A 19,170-nucleotide genomic window follows, 5' to 3' on the forward strand; every position below is an offset into this window, starting at 1 on the left:
TAACAGTATGCATTATAAAATTATACCATTTACTTCAGACATTTCCGAACAGCTAAATCTTCAAACTATACAAAAATAAAGTGTATGAAATCTTACAAAAGGAGGACATTGAGACAATAATAGCTAATTCAAAAAATATAACTTATACACAGCAGTAAGCATAAGCAATGTAGCCTACAACAGCTTTCAATTAACAGGATCTCCAAAATATGTCTGAAACAAGCATCAGCTAAAATTGGAACATTTCCAAGCACAATAATGTTTCCAATTTATTATCTTTACCACAGTACAAACTTTCACAATCCAAATGTCTCTCAGTCTGTAAACAAAAGCTACTACTCTCCCTCCTCACTTCAAGAGAGTGAATATTTTCAGTCTTCAATCAAGTTTCATAACCATCACTTGCATAAGGAATCAAGAGCCTTTTCTCTTGGTAAATTATTTTCTTTTTTCTCTTTTTCTTTTTTCTTTTTTTTTTTTTGTCATACAGCCTGCAGTGAAGTAAAATCACAGTGAAAGTCCTGGGAAAAAAATTATCTTTACAGCAGGCCTTGAACCATTCTAATAATAAATGCATCTAACAAAGCTTCCCATAATAAAAGCATGACATTTCCATTTCCAGAAATCAAGTAAATTAGAAATGCTAAATTCTACTTATAAACCCCAAAAGATCTAAAAGTGAAAAGGTTCATCTTCTCAGTCAAATACAAGTCTTTCAGTTTCACTTGCAAAGACTGTTCCAGTCTGTAAAACAGTAGTGCAACTCATTTAGTTCTACTTCTTTTATTTTTGTTAAAGTCCAGTAGATAAATGTCCTAGTTCTATGGAAAGATAGGAAGATGCTCCAGTAAACAAGAAACTTTGGCAAGCCCAGGAAGGCTTACTAGTCCATTAAAGCTTAGGAGTCCAAAGTGGTTTAAAATGGTTTATGAATGAACTTTAAAAAAACCTAGTAAAACAAATTTAACAAAAAAATACCCCCCACACAAAAAAAAAAAACCACAACAACAGCCAAACAAACAAAAAAAAGGAAATAAATAGGCAGAAGTTAATGTAAACTGTCTGAACTTTTTAATGATTTCTCTTTGACAGCTGGCACGACCGTTACAGTCAGTTAAATATAGGTGACCTACTGAGCATTCCATTAGGGCATCCAGTCTGGAATGCTCAAATAGAATTACATTCCTAAAGATGTAAAAAATAGAGTTCTTATAACATTACTATAGGTTTTCTTCTGCCCACCTCACTTACACTTCTTCTTAAAGAGGTTTTTTATTTTTGATGGCTTTTTATTTTTTTCACCATTTTGGCAGAGGTCCTGTGGGATGCTGCTTATCCTGGGGACAGAGGCAGCTTCATGGCTGGGTTTACTATCACTACCGGTCGAAGAACATGAGGTGTGCCGAGGCTTTGGGACTGGGATCCCAGTTGAAAGCTGGTTCATGCTGCAGGACTTCTCCAGGATTCCATTATAAACTTTGCTTGCAGGACTAAAGATCATGCTCTTAGTTTCTGTCATGCCTACACAGTCAGGAGAGCCCCTAGAAATATCTGCAGTTAGAGAAGAGGAGTCTCCTGTAGATGATTCCTCCAGTGAGAATTCTTCTGGGGATGCTTTCTGAGGAGGAATTGTCTGGTACACCTCAAGACTTGCTGGAGGAGACTGCTTCCTTCCAATGGATGAATTTAAGGAGTCACATTCTGAACCGGTTTCCTGTACTTCCCTGAGTCAGAGCAAAGAAAAGAGAAAACATGATGAAACTAATTCCTTCATACATTCAAAAAGGAAATTAATTTAGAATCAATAACATTAGTCTAAAAGCACCACCCACACTTTTCCTTAGTAGTTAATTTAAACAAAAAAACCAAAGTTAAACATTTTAAGTTACAACTTGCATTACATCATTTTATTATATAAACTTAAGGTAATTAATTTGTGCAATCTTGCTTTTGTGGGCAGCAGCATCTGCCCAGAATCAGTCATTTGTATGTCACTTCAAAGAACAAAACTATCTTTCTGGCACGTGAAGTCAGAAAAGTTATGAAATGAAAGGAGGAGATTTAAGCCTATCATATACAAAAAGTTTCTTCAGGACAAGTGTCCCTACCTTTCAACAAGCTCATTTGCTCCTTCCAAAAGGAATTTAACCTTTTCCTATGAGGCCATGTAACAAGAGTAGGTACACGCTCAACATGCTGTAAGAATTGTGTTACCATCCATCTTCTCTTCGCCCAGTAGCTGACATTGCTTTTGATCCTAGTTTCAGATGTAAAAGCCAGTAACATATTGTAATGGAGAATCAGGGTTAGTTCAGTGCACCCTGGATTGCAACATTACTTAACTGTATATGACAAGCTAGCTATTTACATACACATACCAGACAAGAACTCTCTGTTCCGTGTAGACTATATTAGTTTATATTATCCTATAGATTACTCCAACTTTTAGCTTGGTTTAACCTCTAATACTAGACTGTTAGTCTCAATAATCCTATCAGAGTCTGAGAGCTGTTTGCTAATCTCCATACCATTGTTTATCAGCAGAGAAGTAAATGGCTTCCTCCTCCTCTTCAGTTCGATAAAGAGCTGGGCAGCTCGACACAGAAAGGATGTCAGGGTCAGGGGAGTGCAAAGCATGCTGAGACTGTGGAGATGATGGCACAACATTGCGTCTTGACCGACACAAGCTACTGCTTCTTGCCAGAGTGCTGGGAGGTTTTACAATGGAACCTGAGGCAGAGAAAAAGCAAACCAAAACCCTCCAAGTGACATTGATGTTAACAATATCTACCTGAAGACTACATAGCAGGTATCTGCTTCAGTGACAGTGATTTTTGAACAAATTTTGACAGTTTGACTGTTTCAGAGCAAGAAAGACCGAACACCTTATGCATTCTACAACTAGATGAAGAAGCTAATCAAGATGCAACTGCAGAGATTTTTTTGCCTGCCAAATACTACCCTGACCACACACCCCAAAGCTCTGGTTCACTATGCTCTATTGATTAAAAAAAAAAAAAAGATTCTGCTGAAACTCACAACCCCTTATACACTGAAAATAGCAGTGCTGAAATTAGTATGTTATACAATGTCCTGTATTTTACTTGTGTGGCAATTTCAAGTTTAAAAGAATATGTAAAAGTTTTGCAATCTAGGTATGCCTAACTAAAGAGCCAATTGAAATACACTCAGTTGAAAAGTAGGTTAGACATGGAAGACCAAATTTCATTTATGTAACATGATAGAAAATATATAATTCAACCTCATTTTAAGCTCAAGAATTTCCTTTTAGATAACACTTTCTTTTGCCAGGCTATGAATTTCTGGAAACAAAAGTAGCGAGAATGGGTGGAGACAGCAACACAAGACTTGACTAGGAAAGCACGCAACAGGAAGTGACAAACTCAAATGTTCCTAATCCAATTCCTCCTTCAAAAGGTGATTAGAGGCAGAAAGACTTGTAGAGAACTAAAGCTGCAGACCTGTCTTGAGGCTAGCTGTTGCAAGTCTCAGGATTTTTCATACCCCTTCTCCAACTGTCCCATAGAATGCATCACAGCTTGTGTAAGACACACCAGACCCTTACTGATGTTCCAAATGTTGAGTAAACACAACACAATAAAAAAAATCAATTCTTTTTGTACATAAGGGTGTCTAACCTGACAAAATACATTTTACTTTTGGCAATGCCAGTTTAGTACCAGTTAAGTTATGGTTTCCCTTCCTAGAAGCTCAGAAAAGGTTGTCATTCCATTTTAGTACAGGAAATCACAACTTTTACAGAACAGCAAGTAACTGCACCTTTGCCAACACATAAATTTATTTCCATTCCTGAGCAGAAAAGACAGGTTTGCAAGTCCATTGAGAGTTCTCATGTAACTCAAACTTTTTGTTTTACTTCTGATGAACTCCCTACTGACCCTAAATGCAGGTGTTGGGAGCTCAGAAATGATCTTGCTTTATTACAAAAATATTCCTAAATGCACAAATGTGAACTGAGATAAGAGAGTAAGAATCTCTTTAGCAAATTTAGGCTACAGGTCCAGATGCCACCCTACTCACCGGTATAAAAAAAACCCAATGATTGCACAATCAGTGAATTTAAGTGGAAGTTTCACTATCACCTTCCTGGGAGGACTTTGTTCTAATATCATCTGTTTCTTATCAGCTTTTGGTCTTCAGATCAATCAAACAGCTCTATTACTTGACTCCATCTGAGCCTATCAACCCAATTGCTCTGGCACAAAAAAGCCTGCCCAACAGACCTCAAATTATGTCAGTCTTAGGAGATCAGAGGGTACTGGGGCAAGGTAACAGCCCAGTTCAGTTTAGATCCAGAGACTGAAACAGTCTCACTCTTAACTAACTGTCTGCATGCTGCATTTTGCCTGAAGCCCCGCAAGCATGACAAGCCATTTTGCTTTTGTCCTTCCTCACATGCATTTGTTATTTTTCTCTAAAGGATGGGAATAATTCAGTAGTTACTGAACTAACCTACAATAATTTGACTCCTGATCTCATTTCAACAACAGATCCCTTAACATATTTTCCCTCTCCTTCCCCATTCCCAAGTGTTTCCAGGTTTTCTTTTTACTAAGTAGAAATTTTAAAAGACAGTAAATTAAGCATAAACTGCTCCCTTCATGTGATTACTTTAACATTAGGCTCTTGTGCCTTACCAGAACTCAGCGAAAAAAACAAAGAAATTTTGTAGTGTTACTAAGATTCAGATAACTTTCATCACTGAGATAGAAATACTTCCAAATGAACTGAACTTTAACAAAAAAAATCCAAACAAACCATAATTGAAAACATACAGTACAGTTTCAGCTAAGTATGCTCTTATGAACCACAATCCTTTTCTAATTGCAGTTCCTCTGAACCAACTGCACTCTTCTCTGGCTTCACTTCTAAGCAAGAGTTGCATGAGAAAAGTGACTAAAACAACCCACAAGTCTGATGTCTTATATACATATTCAAGTGCAGTCATTTTAGACCATCTGGAAAATTGTGATAATAAATGGATTTCTTCATTTTGAAATCAGAGCAGAGGTTTCTCCATATTGAATTAGAAGTTTTAACTCCAGGTATCCATATTGTGTTGGACCATCCAATAAATCTGTTGCCAGTGTTAAAATCAAATCCTTCACAGTGAGGACAACTAGAGAAACAGCATTCTTTAAAAGTGATCAGAACTGGAAGTAAATAATGTTCCAAGCAGATTTATGAAATTTCAAGGTGATCTGTAGAAAACAGGTTGGTACATTTCAAAAAAAACGTGCCCAAGGCACACTAAATGAAGCCAGCAAGTGGCAACTTCATGCTATTTTAAAATAGTTTGAACTTCTGAGAATCCCAGCCTTGGAAGAAGAAGATAGCTTTCCTCCTTACTTGTTCCTCAGCTTGGTATTGCTTGTTTGAATAGCTACATGGGAGCTCATCTTTTTGAGTTGCCTCTAGAGTCCAGTTAATCAAAACTTCCACAAAACAGGCTCTTATACTGGCACAATGACTCATGATACAAGGGTGGTCTGAATCCCCAGTGTATATCTTTCGCTCATAGTTTGACCAAAGCTGGATTCCACTCCCTCCAGCACTTGGCTTCTTTGCCTCACACTCAAATAACCCACTCTATCCAAACGCAAACATTCTGCCTGAAAGCTTCCCTTGGACAACAACAGGATTTTGTTCCAACCGCTAAAGAATGTTTGCAAAGCTATGTAGCATGTGGGTGCTCAAAGGGTGTGATCTTCCTAGCAGCTCAAGGCACTCTAGGCTAACTCTATCCCCGCCATCTGAAAGAATAAATATGCTAACAGAAATGCAGCATTATTAATTACAAATTTTTGTCTAAGTAGCAATCCAAGCTTGACAAGCTTTCAAAACCTTAGCTGGATTTGTTCCACGCCCCCACTGAAACAAAATGAGAGCTCAGTTTTCAGTTCATTAAGTCTTATAGGATCTAGCATATGAAATGCTAGTCAGAATTTTGGTTCTTTTGACTTTGATCTAATGCTGTTTGATTTCAGTGCTCTTCTCCTACCTAACTTGAAAATCCCATCCCCACAATTTTTCCCCTTCTTTTTACTGAGCTCATCACTTACCATGAAACTGTGAAACTATTGGAGGAGTATCTTCATCTAAGTCATCGACTCCCCCTGCAATTGGGTAAGGAGGAATGGAAACTCGAGGCATAACTACCCAGCTGTGATCAGAGTAGAGAGAGGAGGTCAAACTTGGTAGCCCAGAATTGTGTGCGATTTGAAACCCACAAATCTTCTCAATCTGTTGCCATCGATAAAGACGCTCTCGCAAACATGTTGTCAACTCAGAGAGCGCTTTCCTGAAGAAAAGCACACATTAAAATTACATACACTGTTCTTAATGATAAAGCAAAGCAACACAAATGCATTCATTCCAGCATACCAGAAGATCCATTAGAACTGTTCAAATATTCACATTTTAATACTTTTGAAACTGCTTTTCTTAAAATGCAAAACCACTATGACACTCAATTCCCTAATTCTCAAAAATGCCATGCTTCCAGGAACAAGTAATCACAAAACAGTATGCATCCTGTCCTGGTAACTCTCTTACTTTGCTTCAAGAATTTTATGGTCCACTTCATCCAGGGAGGAGCTGTGTGCAACATGTAATGTTCCAAATACAGTGCTCCTCTTCTTTTTTATCTTTTCTGCCTAAAAAGCAAGATAAAATGAAAATAAAACGAGGAGTAATATCCTTAACAGATGAAAAAACACTAGCAATATGGACAGGTAGCAAATAACTCAGAGAAGAAAAAAACACCTAAAAGCTTATCTGCTTGGTGTTTACTATGTCATATAGCTAGTAACAGATCAGAAAAGTCTTGAAGTAGCTGAAGAATAAACTATTACCTCATCTTTGGCAATTGCTAATTGCATTTCTGCATGCTGTCTTTTGATGTTGTAATATTGTACTTCAACTTCATGTGTTAACTGAAGCCACTTCTGCAAAGCTTCAGGAACAGACCAATTACTTCTCAATTCAAACTCCTTCTCAGCCTTTTTTAAAGCCATCCGAACCTAGCAATCAGTAAGAAATAAGAGTGTCACCAAATGTAACATTAGCACTGACAGCAGAGGATGATAAAGTATAAGCTCCTTTATACCCTAAAGCACCATACCAAGGCCTTACAGAGTTTTGGTATGTGCCAATTGCTGTCAGGAAGGCAGAGCTGGCATTTCTGAAATCTAGCATAGGACCTTCCATATACTGAACCATTCTCAGGGTTTTGTTTTATTTATCTTGTAATACATGGTTCCTAATTTGAAGCTTAAATACTTCTGTAGGACAGCATTTTTTTAGAACAATAAATCCAAATTTATTGCTGTTCTGATGAGACAAAGCTACTCTCTCTTTTGATAACAAGATAAAAAAGGCTTTTGTATATATTTTTGTCAGTGAATCCAGAAACATTACAATAAGCTAATATACAAAGCTTATGGCTTTTTATAGTTTCACGATTATTTTACTAGATAATGACATGATTAACAATCATTAAGGATGCTTAGAATTTTTCCATTCAAATCTAGCATTTGAGGAATGCTGCTTTAAACACTCCTAAGGATCTAATAAAACTAGGACAAATTTAAAGTCAATGCTAAAGCCATAAACAGTTTGCAGATACCTGTACTAACTCTTCCTCTGCATATTTGAGCCTGCTGAGCTCACATTCAGCTCCCTCCCTCAACTCCCTTAGGCGATGAGCTTCCCGTTTTGCATCATTGATCTCATCCATCATTTTGCGCTCCAGATTTTGCTTTTCCACAGCAACATTTCTATTCTCTTCTTGCGCCTTCTCAAGCCTTCGCAATTGAACAAAAAAATATAAGAAAATACACAGTGTATTTGTAAAATGTTGTGGTCCTCAGGAGAAGAAAATGCATCCAGCAACAGGGCAAGAGGCAATGGGCACAAACCAAAGCATATGAGGTTCCATCTGAACATCAGGAAACACTTTCACCATGAGAATAACCGAGCACTGGCACAGGGTAGAGTCTCCATCCTTGGACATATCCAGAAACCACCTGGACACTGTCCTAGGCAGCCTGTTCTAGATGATCCTGCTTGAGCAGGAAGGGCTGGACAAGATGAACTCCAGAAGTCTCTTCCAACCTCAATCACTCTGTGATAATAAAGACTCTGCAAGCTTCATCAATCAGTAGCAATTGCATCACACAACGTGACATCCCCGTCAGGCAAAATACACAAACTTTTAAGCAAACCATCATCAAAAGGTGTAGTATCAAAACACAAGTCTCTGTAGACAGTTGAGTTAAAGGTGCACCAGAGAAGTCTATCAACTCTCACACTGCTATATAACCAATAGAAAGAAATCAGTCCAGGTCTGTTTTAACCTTAAGAGTTGAAAAACAGGAGAAATGTTCTTATTCCCAAGTATGTAAATACTCCAAAGTAAATTGCAATTATGTGAAAATAACAATACATACTTGTAAATTTGTAGGTAAAAAAGATTGAACCTCTGTTCTTTACCTTTATCCACAAGTTCTTCGTGCCTGCTAAAATATCCCAGTGCAGTTTCTACCCAAAAAAAACAGCATCACTGAAATCACAATATCCATGCAGCAAAATCCAAAGGCAGCTTAATGCAAATAATTTATGACTGTTAAGGATCTGTATTTGTATTTAATCTCAAAACAAAAGGACAACTGGACATTAACTTTTTTCTTTAGGTTTTATACCTTTCCTGCAAGTCAAGAAGACTTTGCTCTGCTGTTTGAAGACTTTCTAAGTCCTTCATCATTTTTGTGATATGTTCTCTTGAAGTCCTGTTCTGTGTATATGCAAACCAGCAGCCTCCAAAACCAATAACTATAGAAACTGTTAATATAAAATCCTTCATCCAGTTGTGAGGGGGACCTGTGCAGAGAATAATACCATCATTAACTAGTTCATTGATAGAGACAACAGATAAGGCCTTCCCCCCCCCTCTCCCCAGCCTAAAAGGTGACGGAACCTGATGCTAAACAGCATCATTTACCTCAAACCATCTACAACAACTACCTTTCAATGTGTTCCAGGGCACTTTCCATGCAAAATAAGCAGCTCTGCTCTAATGCAATTTACTTAACCTATACTAAAACATTCATTAGGTTGAGAAAAGCTTACTAAACCTTTACAGTAAATACTCTGTATGTTTATTTTAATTCATATAGAGTTCCCAATTACACTTGACCAGGCCAGTAAGACCTTTAATTATGTTTGAGCAAATTCTCTCCAGTTTCTATCCTCTGAAATACCATATGCTGGGTTAAAAATGCATTTGAAAAAAATAAAGTGCATTTAAAAATGTTAAGTGGCTAACAGCAGCACTTTCAGAAAGCAATTCTTGGATTGTCAAATTATCATATGCAAGATGCACATACTCATCTTTGGTAGTACAATTTTTATAGTCACTTGCACCGTTCTGCAAGACAGTTTCTGCTAGCATTAAAGGTATAGTACAAATACAAAGTGCTTCCCCCCCCCCCCCCCCCCCAAAAAAAAAAAATCCATAGCTCAGATCTGGCCTGACTAATCCAGGAGCACCTGACATGCACAGTACCACAACAAATCTCTAACTGTGTACAAACAAGCATGCAGAGCTATTGACATGTCCCATATGGTAAAATGTGTCAGTTGTGAACTGCTGCTTCAAATTTAACTGTACTCAAACTCGAGTCTGCACAAAAGGTGCAGTTGTTGGATTTGCACCACCATTTCCTTTTTTCTTCTTGGGGAAGGTCATCCCCTCTCATCCCAGCTGCACTGTCCAAGCTAATTGGGAAGTGAATATAACATTAGCTAAAAGTGCAATTTTAACAGTTAAAAACACTTAGAGGACTCTTCTTGTGACACAAAAGCCAACATCCATCTTTCACATGGGGTATTACTAAAATTTCGACGTGATCTTAGACACAGAAGTGAACCTTTGTTCTGGTCACAGCATCTCAATAACCTTTTTTAATTCACTGAAGATTTCCACAACACATGCCAAGCAATCCATCAGTACATCCACCAAACAGATAAGCTGCACTATCGACAGTATCAAGTATCACTGAAAATAATACTCTGTTGAGTTCTTACTATTAAGAGATAAAAGAAAAAAACTCCAAAAAATTACTAACGGGTAAGAGGTCCAAATAAAACAACATCCAAGGCTTTAAGCTGAAGCTTCTGTCTGTGGCTCCGGTCAATTATTTTCAAATGAGAGATCATGAAAGCATGTTCATTTACTGCTATCCTGTTAACGATAAGAGAAAATGTTACCTGTTCCATAAATTATATGCAAAATCAGTCTACGCAATAACATTTCCCATAGTTATATAGATTAGAGCTAAGTGAGAAATATAATATGACCATAGTCCCACAAAAAAAGCGTATCAGAATGTGGCAAAAAAAGAACTTAAATCATTTACCTATTCTTTTCTTTCTGAAAAAATCATTAAATAAATCAATTTACCTATTATTTTCTTTCTGGAAAAAACATTAAATAAATCCATTCAGTATAGCTAAAGGTAAAGATGTATTTGCAGACTTGTGACACTAACTCTGTAATACATGCACTATACTCAATGTGGTAGTTATGCTCCAGGAAAGGGGTTCTACAGATAGTTTGTTACATATATCAATGCAATAGATTGGAAGATGTTCAGAAGAAAATTTGCTATCACACATAATTATGTGATCTTTGACAAAAGTTCCTACAGCAAGAAACAAAACCTTTATAAAAGTTATATCTTAAAACATTTTGGCAGGAAAAAAAACACAGCCACCTCTTTGAAACCGCCAGGATGCTTTTCTGTTCTAGCACCTGACTGTATCTTCTTAGACTTCAGGCTCACATAGTTGTTGCCTCATACAGACTAAACCCACAAGGAATTATTTGAAACTAATCCAGAGGAAAGATTCACCTTGGAAGTGTTGTTCCATTGACATTGCTGTCTCTGAAGTTCTTTTCATATTGGGGTAGTTCGACAAATTCTGACAGCCACTGAAGAGTGTCCTCTTGAGTCCAGTTATGAACTGGAAAAAAAATTCAGTTTAATTACCTAACATTTCTGTAAAAATCAACATCAAGACATAGAAGACAAGCAGTAGAAAAGCAGGCTACAACGATCAAGAGAGTTTAGTAAAATATAATTTCTGGAAAATTAGCATTAATGTTAACCAAGGTGTTTCTGGCATTTTGCCTTTTTCATTATATGCTTCTCAGTAAAAGCTTAGGCAAACTAGAAAAAGAACAAGGACAGAACCAAGAGAAACATTTCTTTATTAAAAATTCCACAGAATAATTTAGTCTTTCACTTTAGTTTAAATCACGACAGCATTTTGTGGTCTCTTGTGACTTTGATCTACTTAAACTGATCTCAGCACCAATCCCTTTGTCCCTGATACCCTTGCAGAACTAAACACACATCAGCTGGTGCTGTAGCCATTTGTGGCAACATACCCTGGACAGAGGCTTAAGAACTCATTTTCACAAGAATTTTCTTAGAGGCTTATGCCTACTAACCACAAAATGGGAGCCAATGAGAGAAGAAGAGAGGAGATTGAAAGAAAACAGCAAAAGACAGAAAAAAGTAACAGGAAAACAATTAAATCTCCCTCAAACATGCCCAAAAAAGCTGAATTACATGCAAAAGTATTCCTGCTAAGAATGGTTATTTAAACATGTAGAGAATAATTAACAGTTTTCCTCTGTAACAGCAACAGTCTACACAAACATTCAGAGCTACAAATGCTCTAAGAAAATAATACTCACAGATTTAAAACAAAGAAAAGTAAAAAAAAAATAATCACATTTGTGAGCTTAACAGGCCAGCTGCTACAGCTTAGAGCTTCACCCTGACAAAATTGATGGGACATTGTTCACTCCATTTATGAGCCTGAAAAAGTTTGTCTACACATTAAAGAAACGGTGACAGCTCCTTCTGGACAGACATATATTCACATGAAAAAAAAATTCATTTTTTTTAAACATTTTTCTATTTAGAACTGCTTGCATGTGACAATGCTGGGCAGAGATTTCTGTAGAAACCTTATCACAAAGACACATTCTTAGTGGTGAATTTTGACAATGATTGCTTTAAAAGAGATGATGAAAGCTTGACAGGTAAAGCTGCAGGCAATGGAAATCGGAGTTCAAATTCATATTTCAGTTCACACTGAAACTGAAATAAGGACTTCTAGGTCTCTTGTGTACAATACCATAGCTAAAAAAATAAGCCTAAGCATTTCAGATTTTCGTTATTCCAGATAACCAGAATCACTTATAGGTTTAAAAACAAACTTGCAGTACAAATCCCTTGTTTTCTAGCCATAGGAATGGCTACACAACCTTCCCAGCACGCTATCCCATTTCTTTCTCTCCTTTTGAGCCACAATCAGTTATTGATTTGAAACAGACTCAGTTTGTCATATTACTCCAAGATTTTATGCAATATATCTGGTCTCTATTTGTAAACAAGTAGTCAGTCTTCCCACTGCAAACATTCTTAACTGTTTTGTGAATAAGCAATCAAATTGACATGTCATTCAAGACTGGTCACTACAAGTCTAAAAAGGGTGGTAAAATAATCCAGAAAAATATCACCCTAACTGCATCCTAGAAATATGTCCACGGACTGATCCAAAGCAAAAGCATTGCTTTGATGTGACATTTGAGAAAAACCCACTTAAAATAGCCAACACACACTAGAGATTATCACTGACAGTACAGAACAAGCAATTTCACAAGCCACACATATTATCTTGTAATAAATGAGGCACATATTAAGTGGTTTACCATAGAGCCAATCATATCTGTTCTACTGCCTAGACTAGTGTGATATTGTCTTCATAGAATATCCAGGAAATTTTCCCAAACAAATCAGTTATATTCGGGAAAACTTTATTAATCATTATCTATCGCTGTATCCGATACCTCCATTACTACAGAAACTGCAAAATGAAGCAACTAAGGTCTGTCCCAAACTAGAATCAAACTTGTACTTTCTGTATTCTTCTTAGACTGTTACAGGTTTACGTAAAAATTAATATCAATTACTTCTTTGACTATGTGTCCTTTGAAATCAGCACTCACCGTTGAAATTATCAACAGATACACTCACCTCTTATTCTGGGATTTCACAGCCTGAATCTCTGCTCATTCACATGTTTTACAAGAAATTTAGATTTATTTTGCAAACTAATTTTTCATTCACAGAAGTCCAGTGTCAGTACCTGCAATTCTCCAAATCTTCCAGGTGGTCTCAGACTCTAAACTACACCGTTCTCCCTTCCTACTCTATCAGCGAAAACATTCTTTTTGTTGATATCTTCTATATGCTAGATGCTGGTAAGAAGCATTGCTTGATTTGTCTCGAGTAAGACTTTATGACACACATACATGTTTATTCTGCAACAGTATACAATACTGAAAAGCAAACTGACCTTTATTCAGCAGAAGCAGTTATAGCCCACTGAAACATGACACACGGCAAGTGTGATCCACACCAGGTGTACTGAAGCGCAAGCAGGCCAGCTGAAACTCATCTTAATCAGCACTGCCAATTAGAATGTGCCAACTCCTACTAATTAGCTGGGGCTGTAACTTTTCCTTAGTTTAATCACCAGAAAAAGAACATAGTGCTTCTGACAGTGGAGTAGCAAGTCACAGTAAGTTAAATGCATATAGCATTACAGGGTAATTATAACATCCTTCCCTCTCACACCTCTCTTCACAAACAGGTTATCTTGAGAGAAAGGATGTCAGCAACATGCCTTGGGCAGGCAGGTGTAGAAGCCATGGTGTTCACAGCCCAGAGCAGCACTCAGTCTTTAGCCTTGCATCAGCTGTTCTATTTCAGATCACAAGTTGTTGGGTTTTTTTCCCTACCTTTTTTTAACTGCTCTATGAACATTCCTGAAGGTGAAGACAGCAAAAGTAGCTTTAAACTGGCCCCATATGAAAGTTGATCCTTGCTAATCCTTGCTAATGGCTGATTAGAAGATTAGGCTATAATATAATTTTTTCATGTTAAATTTATCATGTAGCACAGTATTTCCAGGCAGGGAGGCATGAAGTAAAATAACATCATAGTGTCAGCCTCTCATGGGCCTCCTACTCCTTTCAGAAATCAAATTACATTTGACAAGAGTATTTTATGGCAAGGAGTCAATGACAGACATATATTGGGCTAAAGTTGAGAACAGACTGACCAGACACACAAGATTGTTCTGTATCAAGCCCACAAAAGGATTCAAAACTTTATTTTCAGGACATTCAGCAGTAACATCAGCAGCATGCAGCATTATGTAACTCAGACAACCCCTGCCTGCATGCATTCCCAACCTCCAGATACTTAAAACCTGAGACAGTAAATGAATAAAGTGCAAGGCAACCATAACATCTTTGTGGTATGCAGTTTAGTCCCAGTTGCTGCAGGAACACCTCTGCAACAGTATAGCAGAATACAACACATGACCACACATACAAACATAAAGCAATTCCAACTTTGATCAGGACAGTTTTCCTTCACTACAAAATCAAGTCCCAAGGGACAATGCTCACCGAGAGTGCAGCACCACACTTCTCACCAGACAGGTCAGAAGAGAACTACCAAGCTGAAGGCCCTGCAATGATTTTAGTCTTCCTTACTACTGAAACTAAATACCTACACACCTTGCTTCCAACATAAAAGCCATATGATTACAGCTTATTACAGGAGAAAGAACAGAATGCAGGTACCTTGGAGTTAAAGAACTTACAAAGATAATTGTACAAAGACTGGTATCAAGACACCAAAAAACAAATGCTTATGCTCCCCTTTTCCACAGTCCTCTACTACCTTTTCCACTATTACCTCTTCAAGACTCTTGTAGAAAAAATACTGAAGATGCTTCTTTGATTTTAACCTAAGAGTAGCTACTAACTTTGTTACCTTTGAATAGCTGAAAGGCTCTGCAATGCACGTATAAATACTTCTTAGAAGAGGGGACAGTCAAGGAATGTAACATGTATATACTGGCATTTACATCTAAAGAGCAGTAACACACAGCAACAGAGGTCATAAGACTTTCAGAGAGCAGTGTTTTCTGTGTTTTAAACAGCTATGCCAGTTCACAGTCACTCCTCTAAAGCACACCCTGTAGAGTCAGACTATGAGATTAAAAATTTTAAAGGTCACAAAAAGCATATTGTAACTAAACTAAATTAGATAAAGGCTTGTTTTGTACTAAAGTGCTCATTTAAACTGTGTGGCAACCTGGCATCAAAGGCTAGATGCTGATTCAAGCTATGATATGATTCTTCCATGCGGGTAAAACCTATAGCAGTGTTGGAATTCTTCTAATTTGCACCAGTATTGGCTATGCCTTAAGGATTCTGCACTGGACAGGGACATCAAAAGCCTGCCTAGTGCCAGAAATATTAAAAAGCAATACTCTGAAGCTTCTTCATTTATAAGGCAAATTTTAAAGCTTTGAATGGAGCCAATATTCAGGTTTCAGTTCACTGAATAAGATCCTTCTCAAGCAATTAGTTAAGAGCAACCTCTGTTTTCCTTAATGCTAAAAGGAGACACCAAACAGCAATGGTATGTTTTCATTTTCTTCCCTCAAATACAGTCTGTCTCGCATCACCAATATCTTAAACAGAAAGCACCTTTAAGCTATTTGACAAATACTGAAGGCAAAAGCTTTACCGTAAAGCAAGCGTTATGGGAAGGAACATGCAATTCTACTCAGAATAAACCAGGCAGCAATTGATCCAGAAGATGTTTCTGCACACACTGTCAATAGCAGTATTTAGAGCTTGTAATTCTCACACAGTCTCAACAGACTACTTAAAATTTTCAAATTACTGATACTGTCATTTACACTACCTTCCATCCTCATTTGATGTTGTCAAATTGCATTAAACTGGCACTATAAACTAGCAGCGCAGAAGAAATAAATAAATATAAATTCCTAAAATATTTAGAAAGGAAAACCAGCATTTTTCCATGCTACCAAAAATAAAATAAGAGTAATTAATTTTCTGAGGGTCTTCCTACTTTGTAAGAGTCACCACACCACTGTTAACACTGCTCAGGAGTCTCATTCTAAAGGTCTGCCTGTGGTGCAACTTTAGTTGTCTCAAACAGCATGCCCAAAAAAGCCACAATGTGCAGACATTATGAGAAAATCCTCTCAAAGTCTTCTGAGTCTTACTCACACTACTCACTACATTGCAGAAACCTGGAATAAAGATATACACAACAGACAAATTAGATACTTCTGGTATCATTATAGCCTAAACTCATGAGTTAAACCAACAATTGTGGGAAGAGAATTTTTTCTGACAACTTAGTTCCAATACTTTCGCAGAACAAGATCTCCAGTGAGTAAGGCTTTACAGAATATTTGAAAAACTAAGGCTAAAAATCACTGGTTAAAACAGATATTTACTACATAGCAAACATCTGATTTATTACCCCAGACTACACTTAAATGACTTCCTATTAGCAGAATGAACAATAGTATGTTCCTAGTTTCATTTCTCCCTTGATCCTACTTTTAGTTGTTTTACCAATACCAACTTTTAGATCTCTCTCTGTGTGCCACAAGCACAGGTTCTGTATTCTCAAATTTAGTACTCCCACTAAAGTGGTTTCCCCTCCCCCCTCCCATCAGAGGCACAAAAGGCAAAGATCAAGAGGCTGAAATAAAAACAATTTACTGGAAACAGCAATGAGATAAGAAAACAGGCAGTAACAGCAACAACAGGGAGGGCTGGTATTGTTGGCTTGTCAGTCCATTTTACTGTATCCCAAGCTTAAAATGATTTTCAAAAATGCTTTGGACTAAGTATCTTAGCTCTTCATAGCCCAAATAAAATTTACATCAAACTGGAAGTACACTGAATTTTCAACTTAATAAAATGTGCAATAAAAATTTTAAAAATACCTTGAGAGCAACTCTCAGGGTTTATTAAATTGAAAATATGCTAATCTGGAATTCAGTACTTGCACCAGTCACCTTGATAAACTAGAACCTTATACAGATGAGCATGTAAGCTATCATAGTTTATTTACAATACACCAAGCACATGAAGAGGAAATTAATGTTAGCTGTACTAAAGGAGTTCTTTGTCAGGTTTACATGTGCCTATAAATAACAGTATCAAAATGGATTCATGAAGACAGTTCAGGAAGTCACTCACTGACTACTCTATATTTGGTGGAAAAATTGTTGGATTATATCTATATCAATAACCACCATCATTTTTAGCTATACTTCTTTACCTACCTTCAGATGTTTTCCAACGTTTCCACAGATCCTCAATGGTGATATGTTTGTCTTCTCTGTGCAGGTGACTATGTTTATTAGAGGCATCCTTGTACTGCATATCTTCCCTTAGAAACTGAAGAAAAGGGAAAAACATAACCTTAAATGCCAAAATAACAATTTCTGAAGAGAGACTATAAGGAAATCAGGTAGACAAGAGTCTTTGCTATCTCTTCCCCATGCGAGCAGCACAGAATTCAATTAAGTTTTCTATTTCAAAGACTCAGAAAGCAAGCTGAACACTCGTACAAAGATTTGTTTTAAATCCTAGAAGAACTGAAGTTCAGTTGTTAGTATACTAGACTTAACAACATCATTAGTATGCCTTAGATTTACAGTGATTACAAGAATCCACCACACAAGTCATGCTGCGTACTTTCTCTACTCTGAAGACATTTAACCAGCTTCATCTACTTGAAAATAAGACCAGGTAAGATTTGAAAGTGTGCCAGTCCTTTATGAATGAATAGTATCTGAATCCTGCTACACCAATTAAATGCAATTGCTTGAGGGATGAGAGTAAGCTGTTGACTAAGCATTACAAAAGTGTTTTGATTAGACAACAAAAATTTGACTTCTATTTCATCAAATTAAAAAACAGAAGTCATCTGAGGGCTAATTTTCTTCTTGCTAATCATTCCTCAGTGGTTACACTCCAAGCACAGAAGCATTACATTAAGCTGCTCTATTCTCAGTAATTAATAGGAAGCCTTTCAGTAAACATAATAAAAACAAAGTTCATGCAATCATGTCAAACCTAATGGGTGGTGAGGCACTGGAACAGCTTTTCCAGAGAAGTTGCGAATGCCCCATTCCTGGAAGTATTTAGGGCCATGCTGGATGGGGCTTTGAGAAATCTGATTTAGTGGGAGGTGTCCTTGCCTACAATAGGGGGGCTGGAACCAGATTATCTTCAAGGTCCCTTCCAACCCAAACCATTCTGTAATTCTATGAAAGCAGTGTTGTATCAGTCACTAGAAACACAAAAACCCCTCCCATGGAACTATAAAACCCACACTTTTTATTTCATACAGGCTTAGAAAAGTTGGAATAGTGGTTGGCGAATGACTTCCCATTAAAAGTAGAAACCTTCCCTAGGTATCAGTCTCTAAAATCACAGTATGAGCAGTTTCTGTGGGTGAATACCCTATTATTTGTATCAGAAAACTAACATTTGGCAGTAACAGTACCAGAAAATGAAGCAAACTTCCACAGTAGAGAGCTTGCTTACTTCAGTTCCTGAAGGATGAAGCTGCTCAATCAAAACCAGCTATAAACAGACATAACAGCTAAGTAAAATCCAGCTTTTTTATGTGGCTGGTCATTATGTCATCACCACTTCAAGCAGAGGTGAGAAAGAAGGCCAAGCTAGTGATGCACTGTAGATCAGCTCAATTCTTAAAATTTAGTCCAGACAATAATTCATGTGCAGAGCTTCCTGCACAGGCCTTATTTCTAACAAATGTAAAGGTTATGTCATTCAAGAAACTGCAGGAGAGACTGAAAAGTAGTCAGTGTTAAACCATAATATTAACTCTTTGTAACAAAAAACTGAATATGATACCAGAAATATGCAAGCAAAAGCTAACATCAATTTTCCCTTAATAAATATTTTTACTAGGACTTAAAGGAATCTAAAATTCTGTGAAAAGGATTCAAGTTTCTCCTCTAACTGATGGACTTGGGATAAAGCACTAGTTGCCTTCCCTAAGCAAACCATAGAGCCACAGTATCCAAATATAGATAGGATGCAAATCCTATCATATTTATCTATCACTTCAAAACTTTTTTTGATTATCAAACATTAGCTTTCTAAAG

At 37.1% G+C, this 19,170-nt stretch overlaps 1 protein-coding gene across 3 annotated transcripts in view; it reads right to left on the bottom strand.

Annotated features, from left to right (window-relative positions):
• Positions 1–1,054: 1,054 nt before the first annotated feature.
• STIM2 (stromal interaction molecule 2) overlaps positions 1,055–19,170 on the bottom strand; it is a 64,066-nt gene continuing 45,950 nt past the window's right edge. For 2 of the 3 annotated variants that reach the window (XM_071556672.1, XM_071556673.1), the window contains exons 3-12: positions 17,314–17,428; positions 10,956–11,067; positions 10,170–10,285; positions 8,745–8,922; positions 7,670–7,847; positions 6,897–7,064; positions 6,598–6,698; positions 6,105–6,343; positions 2,529–2,730; positions 1,055–1,724 (exon numbers count right to left, since the gene is read on the bottom strand). In XM_071556672.1, coding sequence (XP_071412773.1) covers positions 1,244–1,724; positions 2,529–2,730; positions 6,105–6,343; positions 6,598–6,698; positions 6,897–7,064; positions 7,670–7,847; positions 8,745–8,922; positions 10,170–10,285; positions 10,956–11,067; positions 17,314–17,428 — 1,890 coding nt within the window. In that variant the 3' untranslated portion in view covers positions 1,055–1,243. Of the gene's footprint in view, positions 1,725–2,108; positions 2,258–2,528; positions 2,731–6,104; positions 6,344–6,597; positions 6,699–6,896; positions 7,065–7,669; positions 7,848–8,744; positions 8,923–10,169; positions 10,286–10,955; positions 11,068–17,313; positions 17,429–19,170 lie in introns of all 3 variants that reach the window. The other variant, XM_071556674.1, reaches the window with a different exon arrangement.

The sequence above is a fragment of the Pithys albifrons genome, chromosome 5, assembly GCF_047495875.1.
Source record: "Pithys albifrons albifrons isolate INPA30051 chromosome 5, PitAlb_v1, whole genome shotgun sequence".
In the NCBI taxonomy this organism is placed as follows: Eukaryota; Metazoa; Chordata; class Aves; order Passeriformes; family Thamnophilidae; genus Pithys; species Pithys albifrons.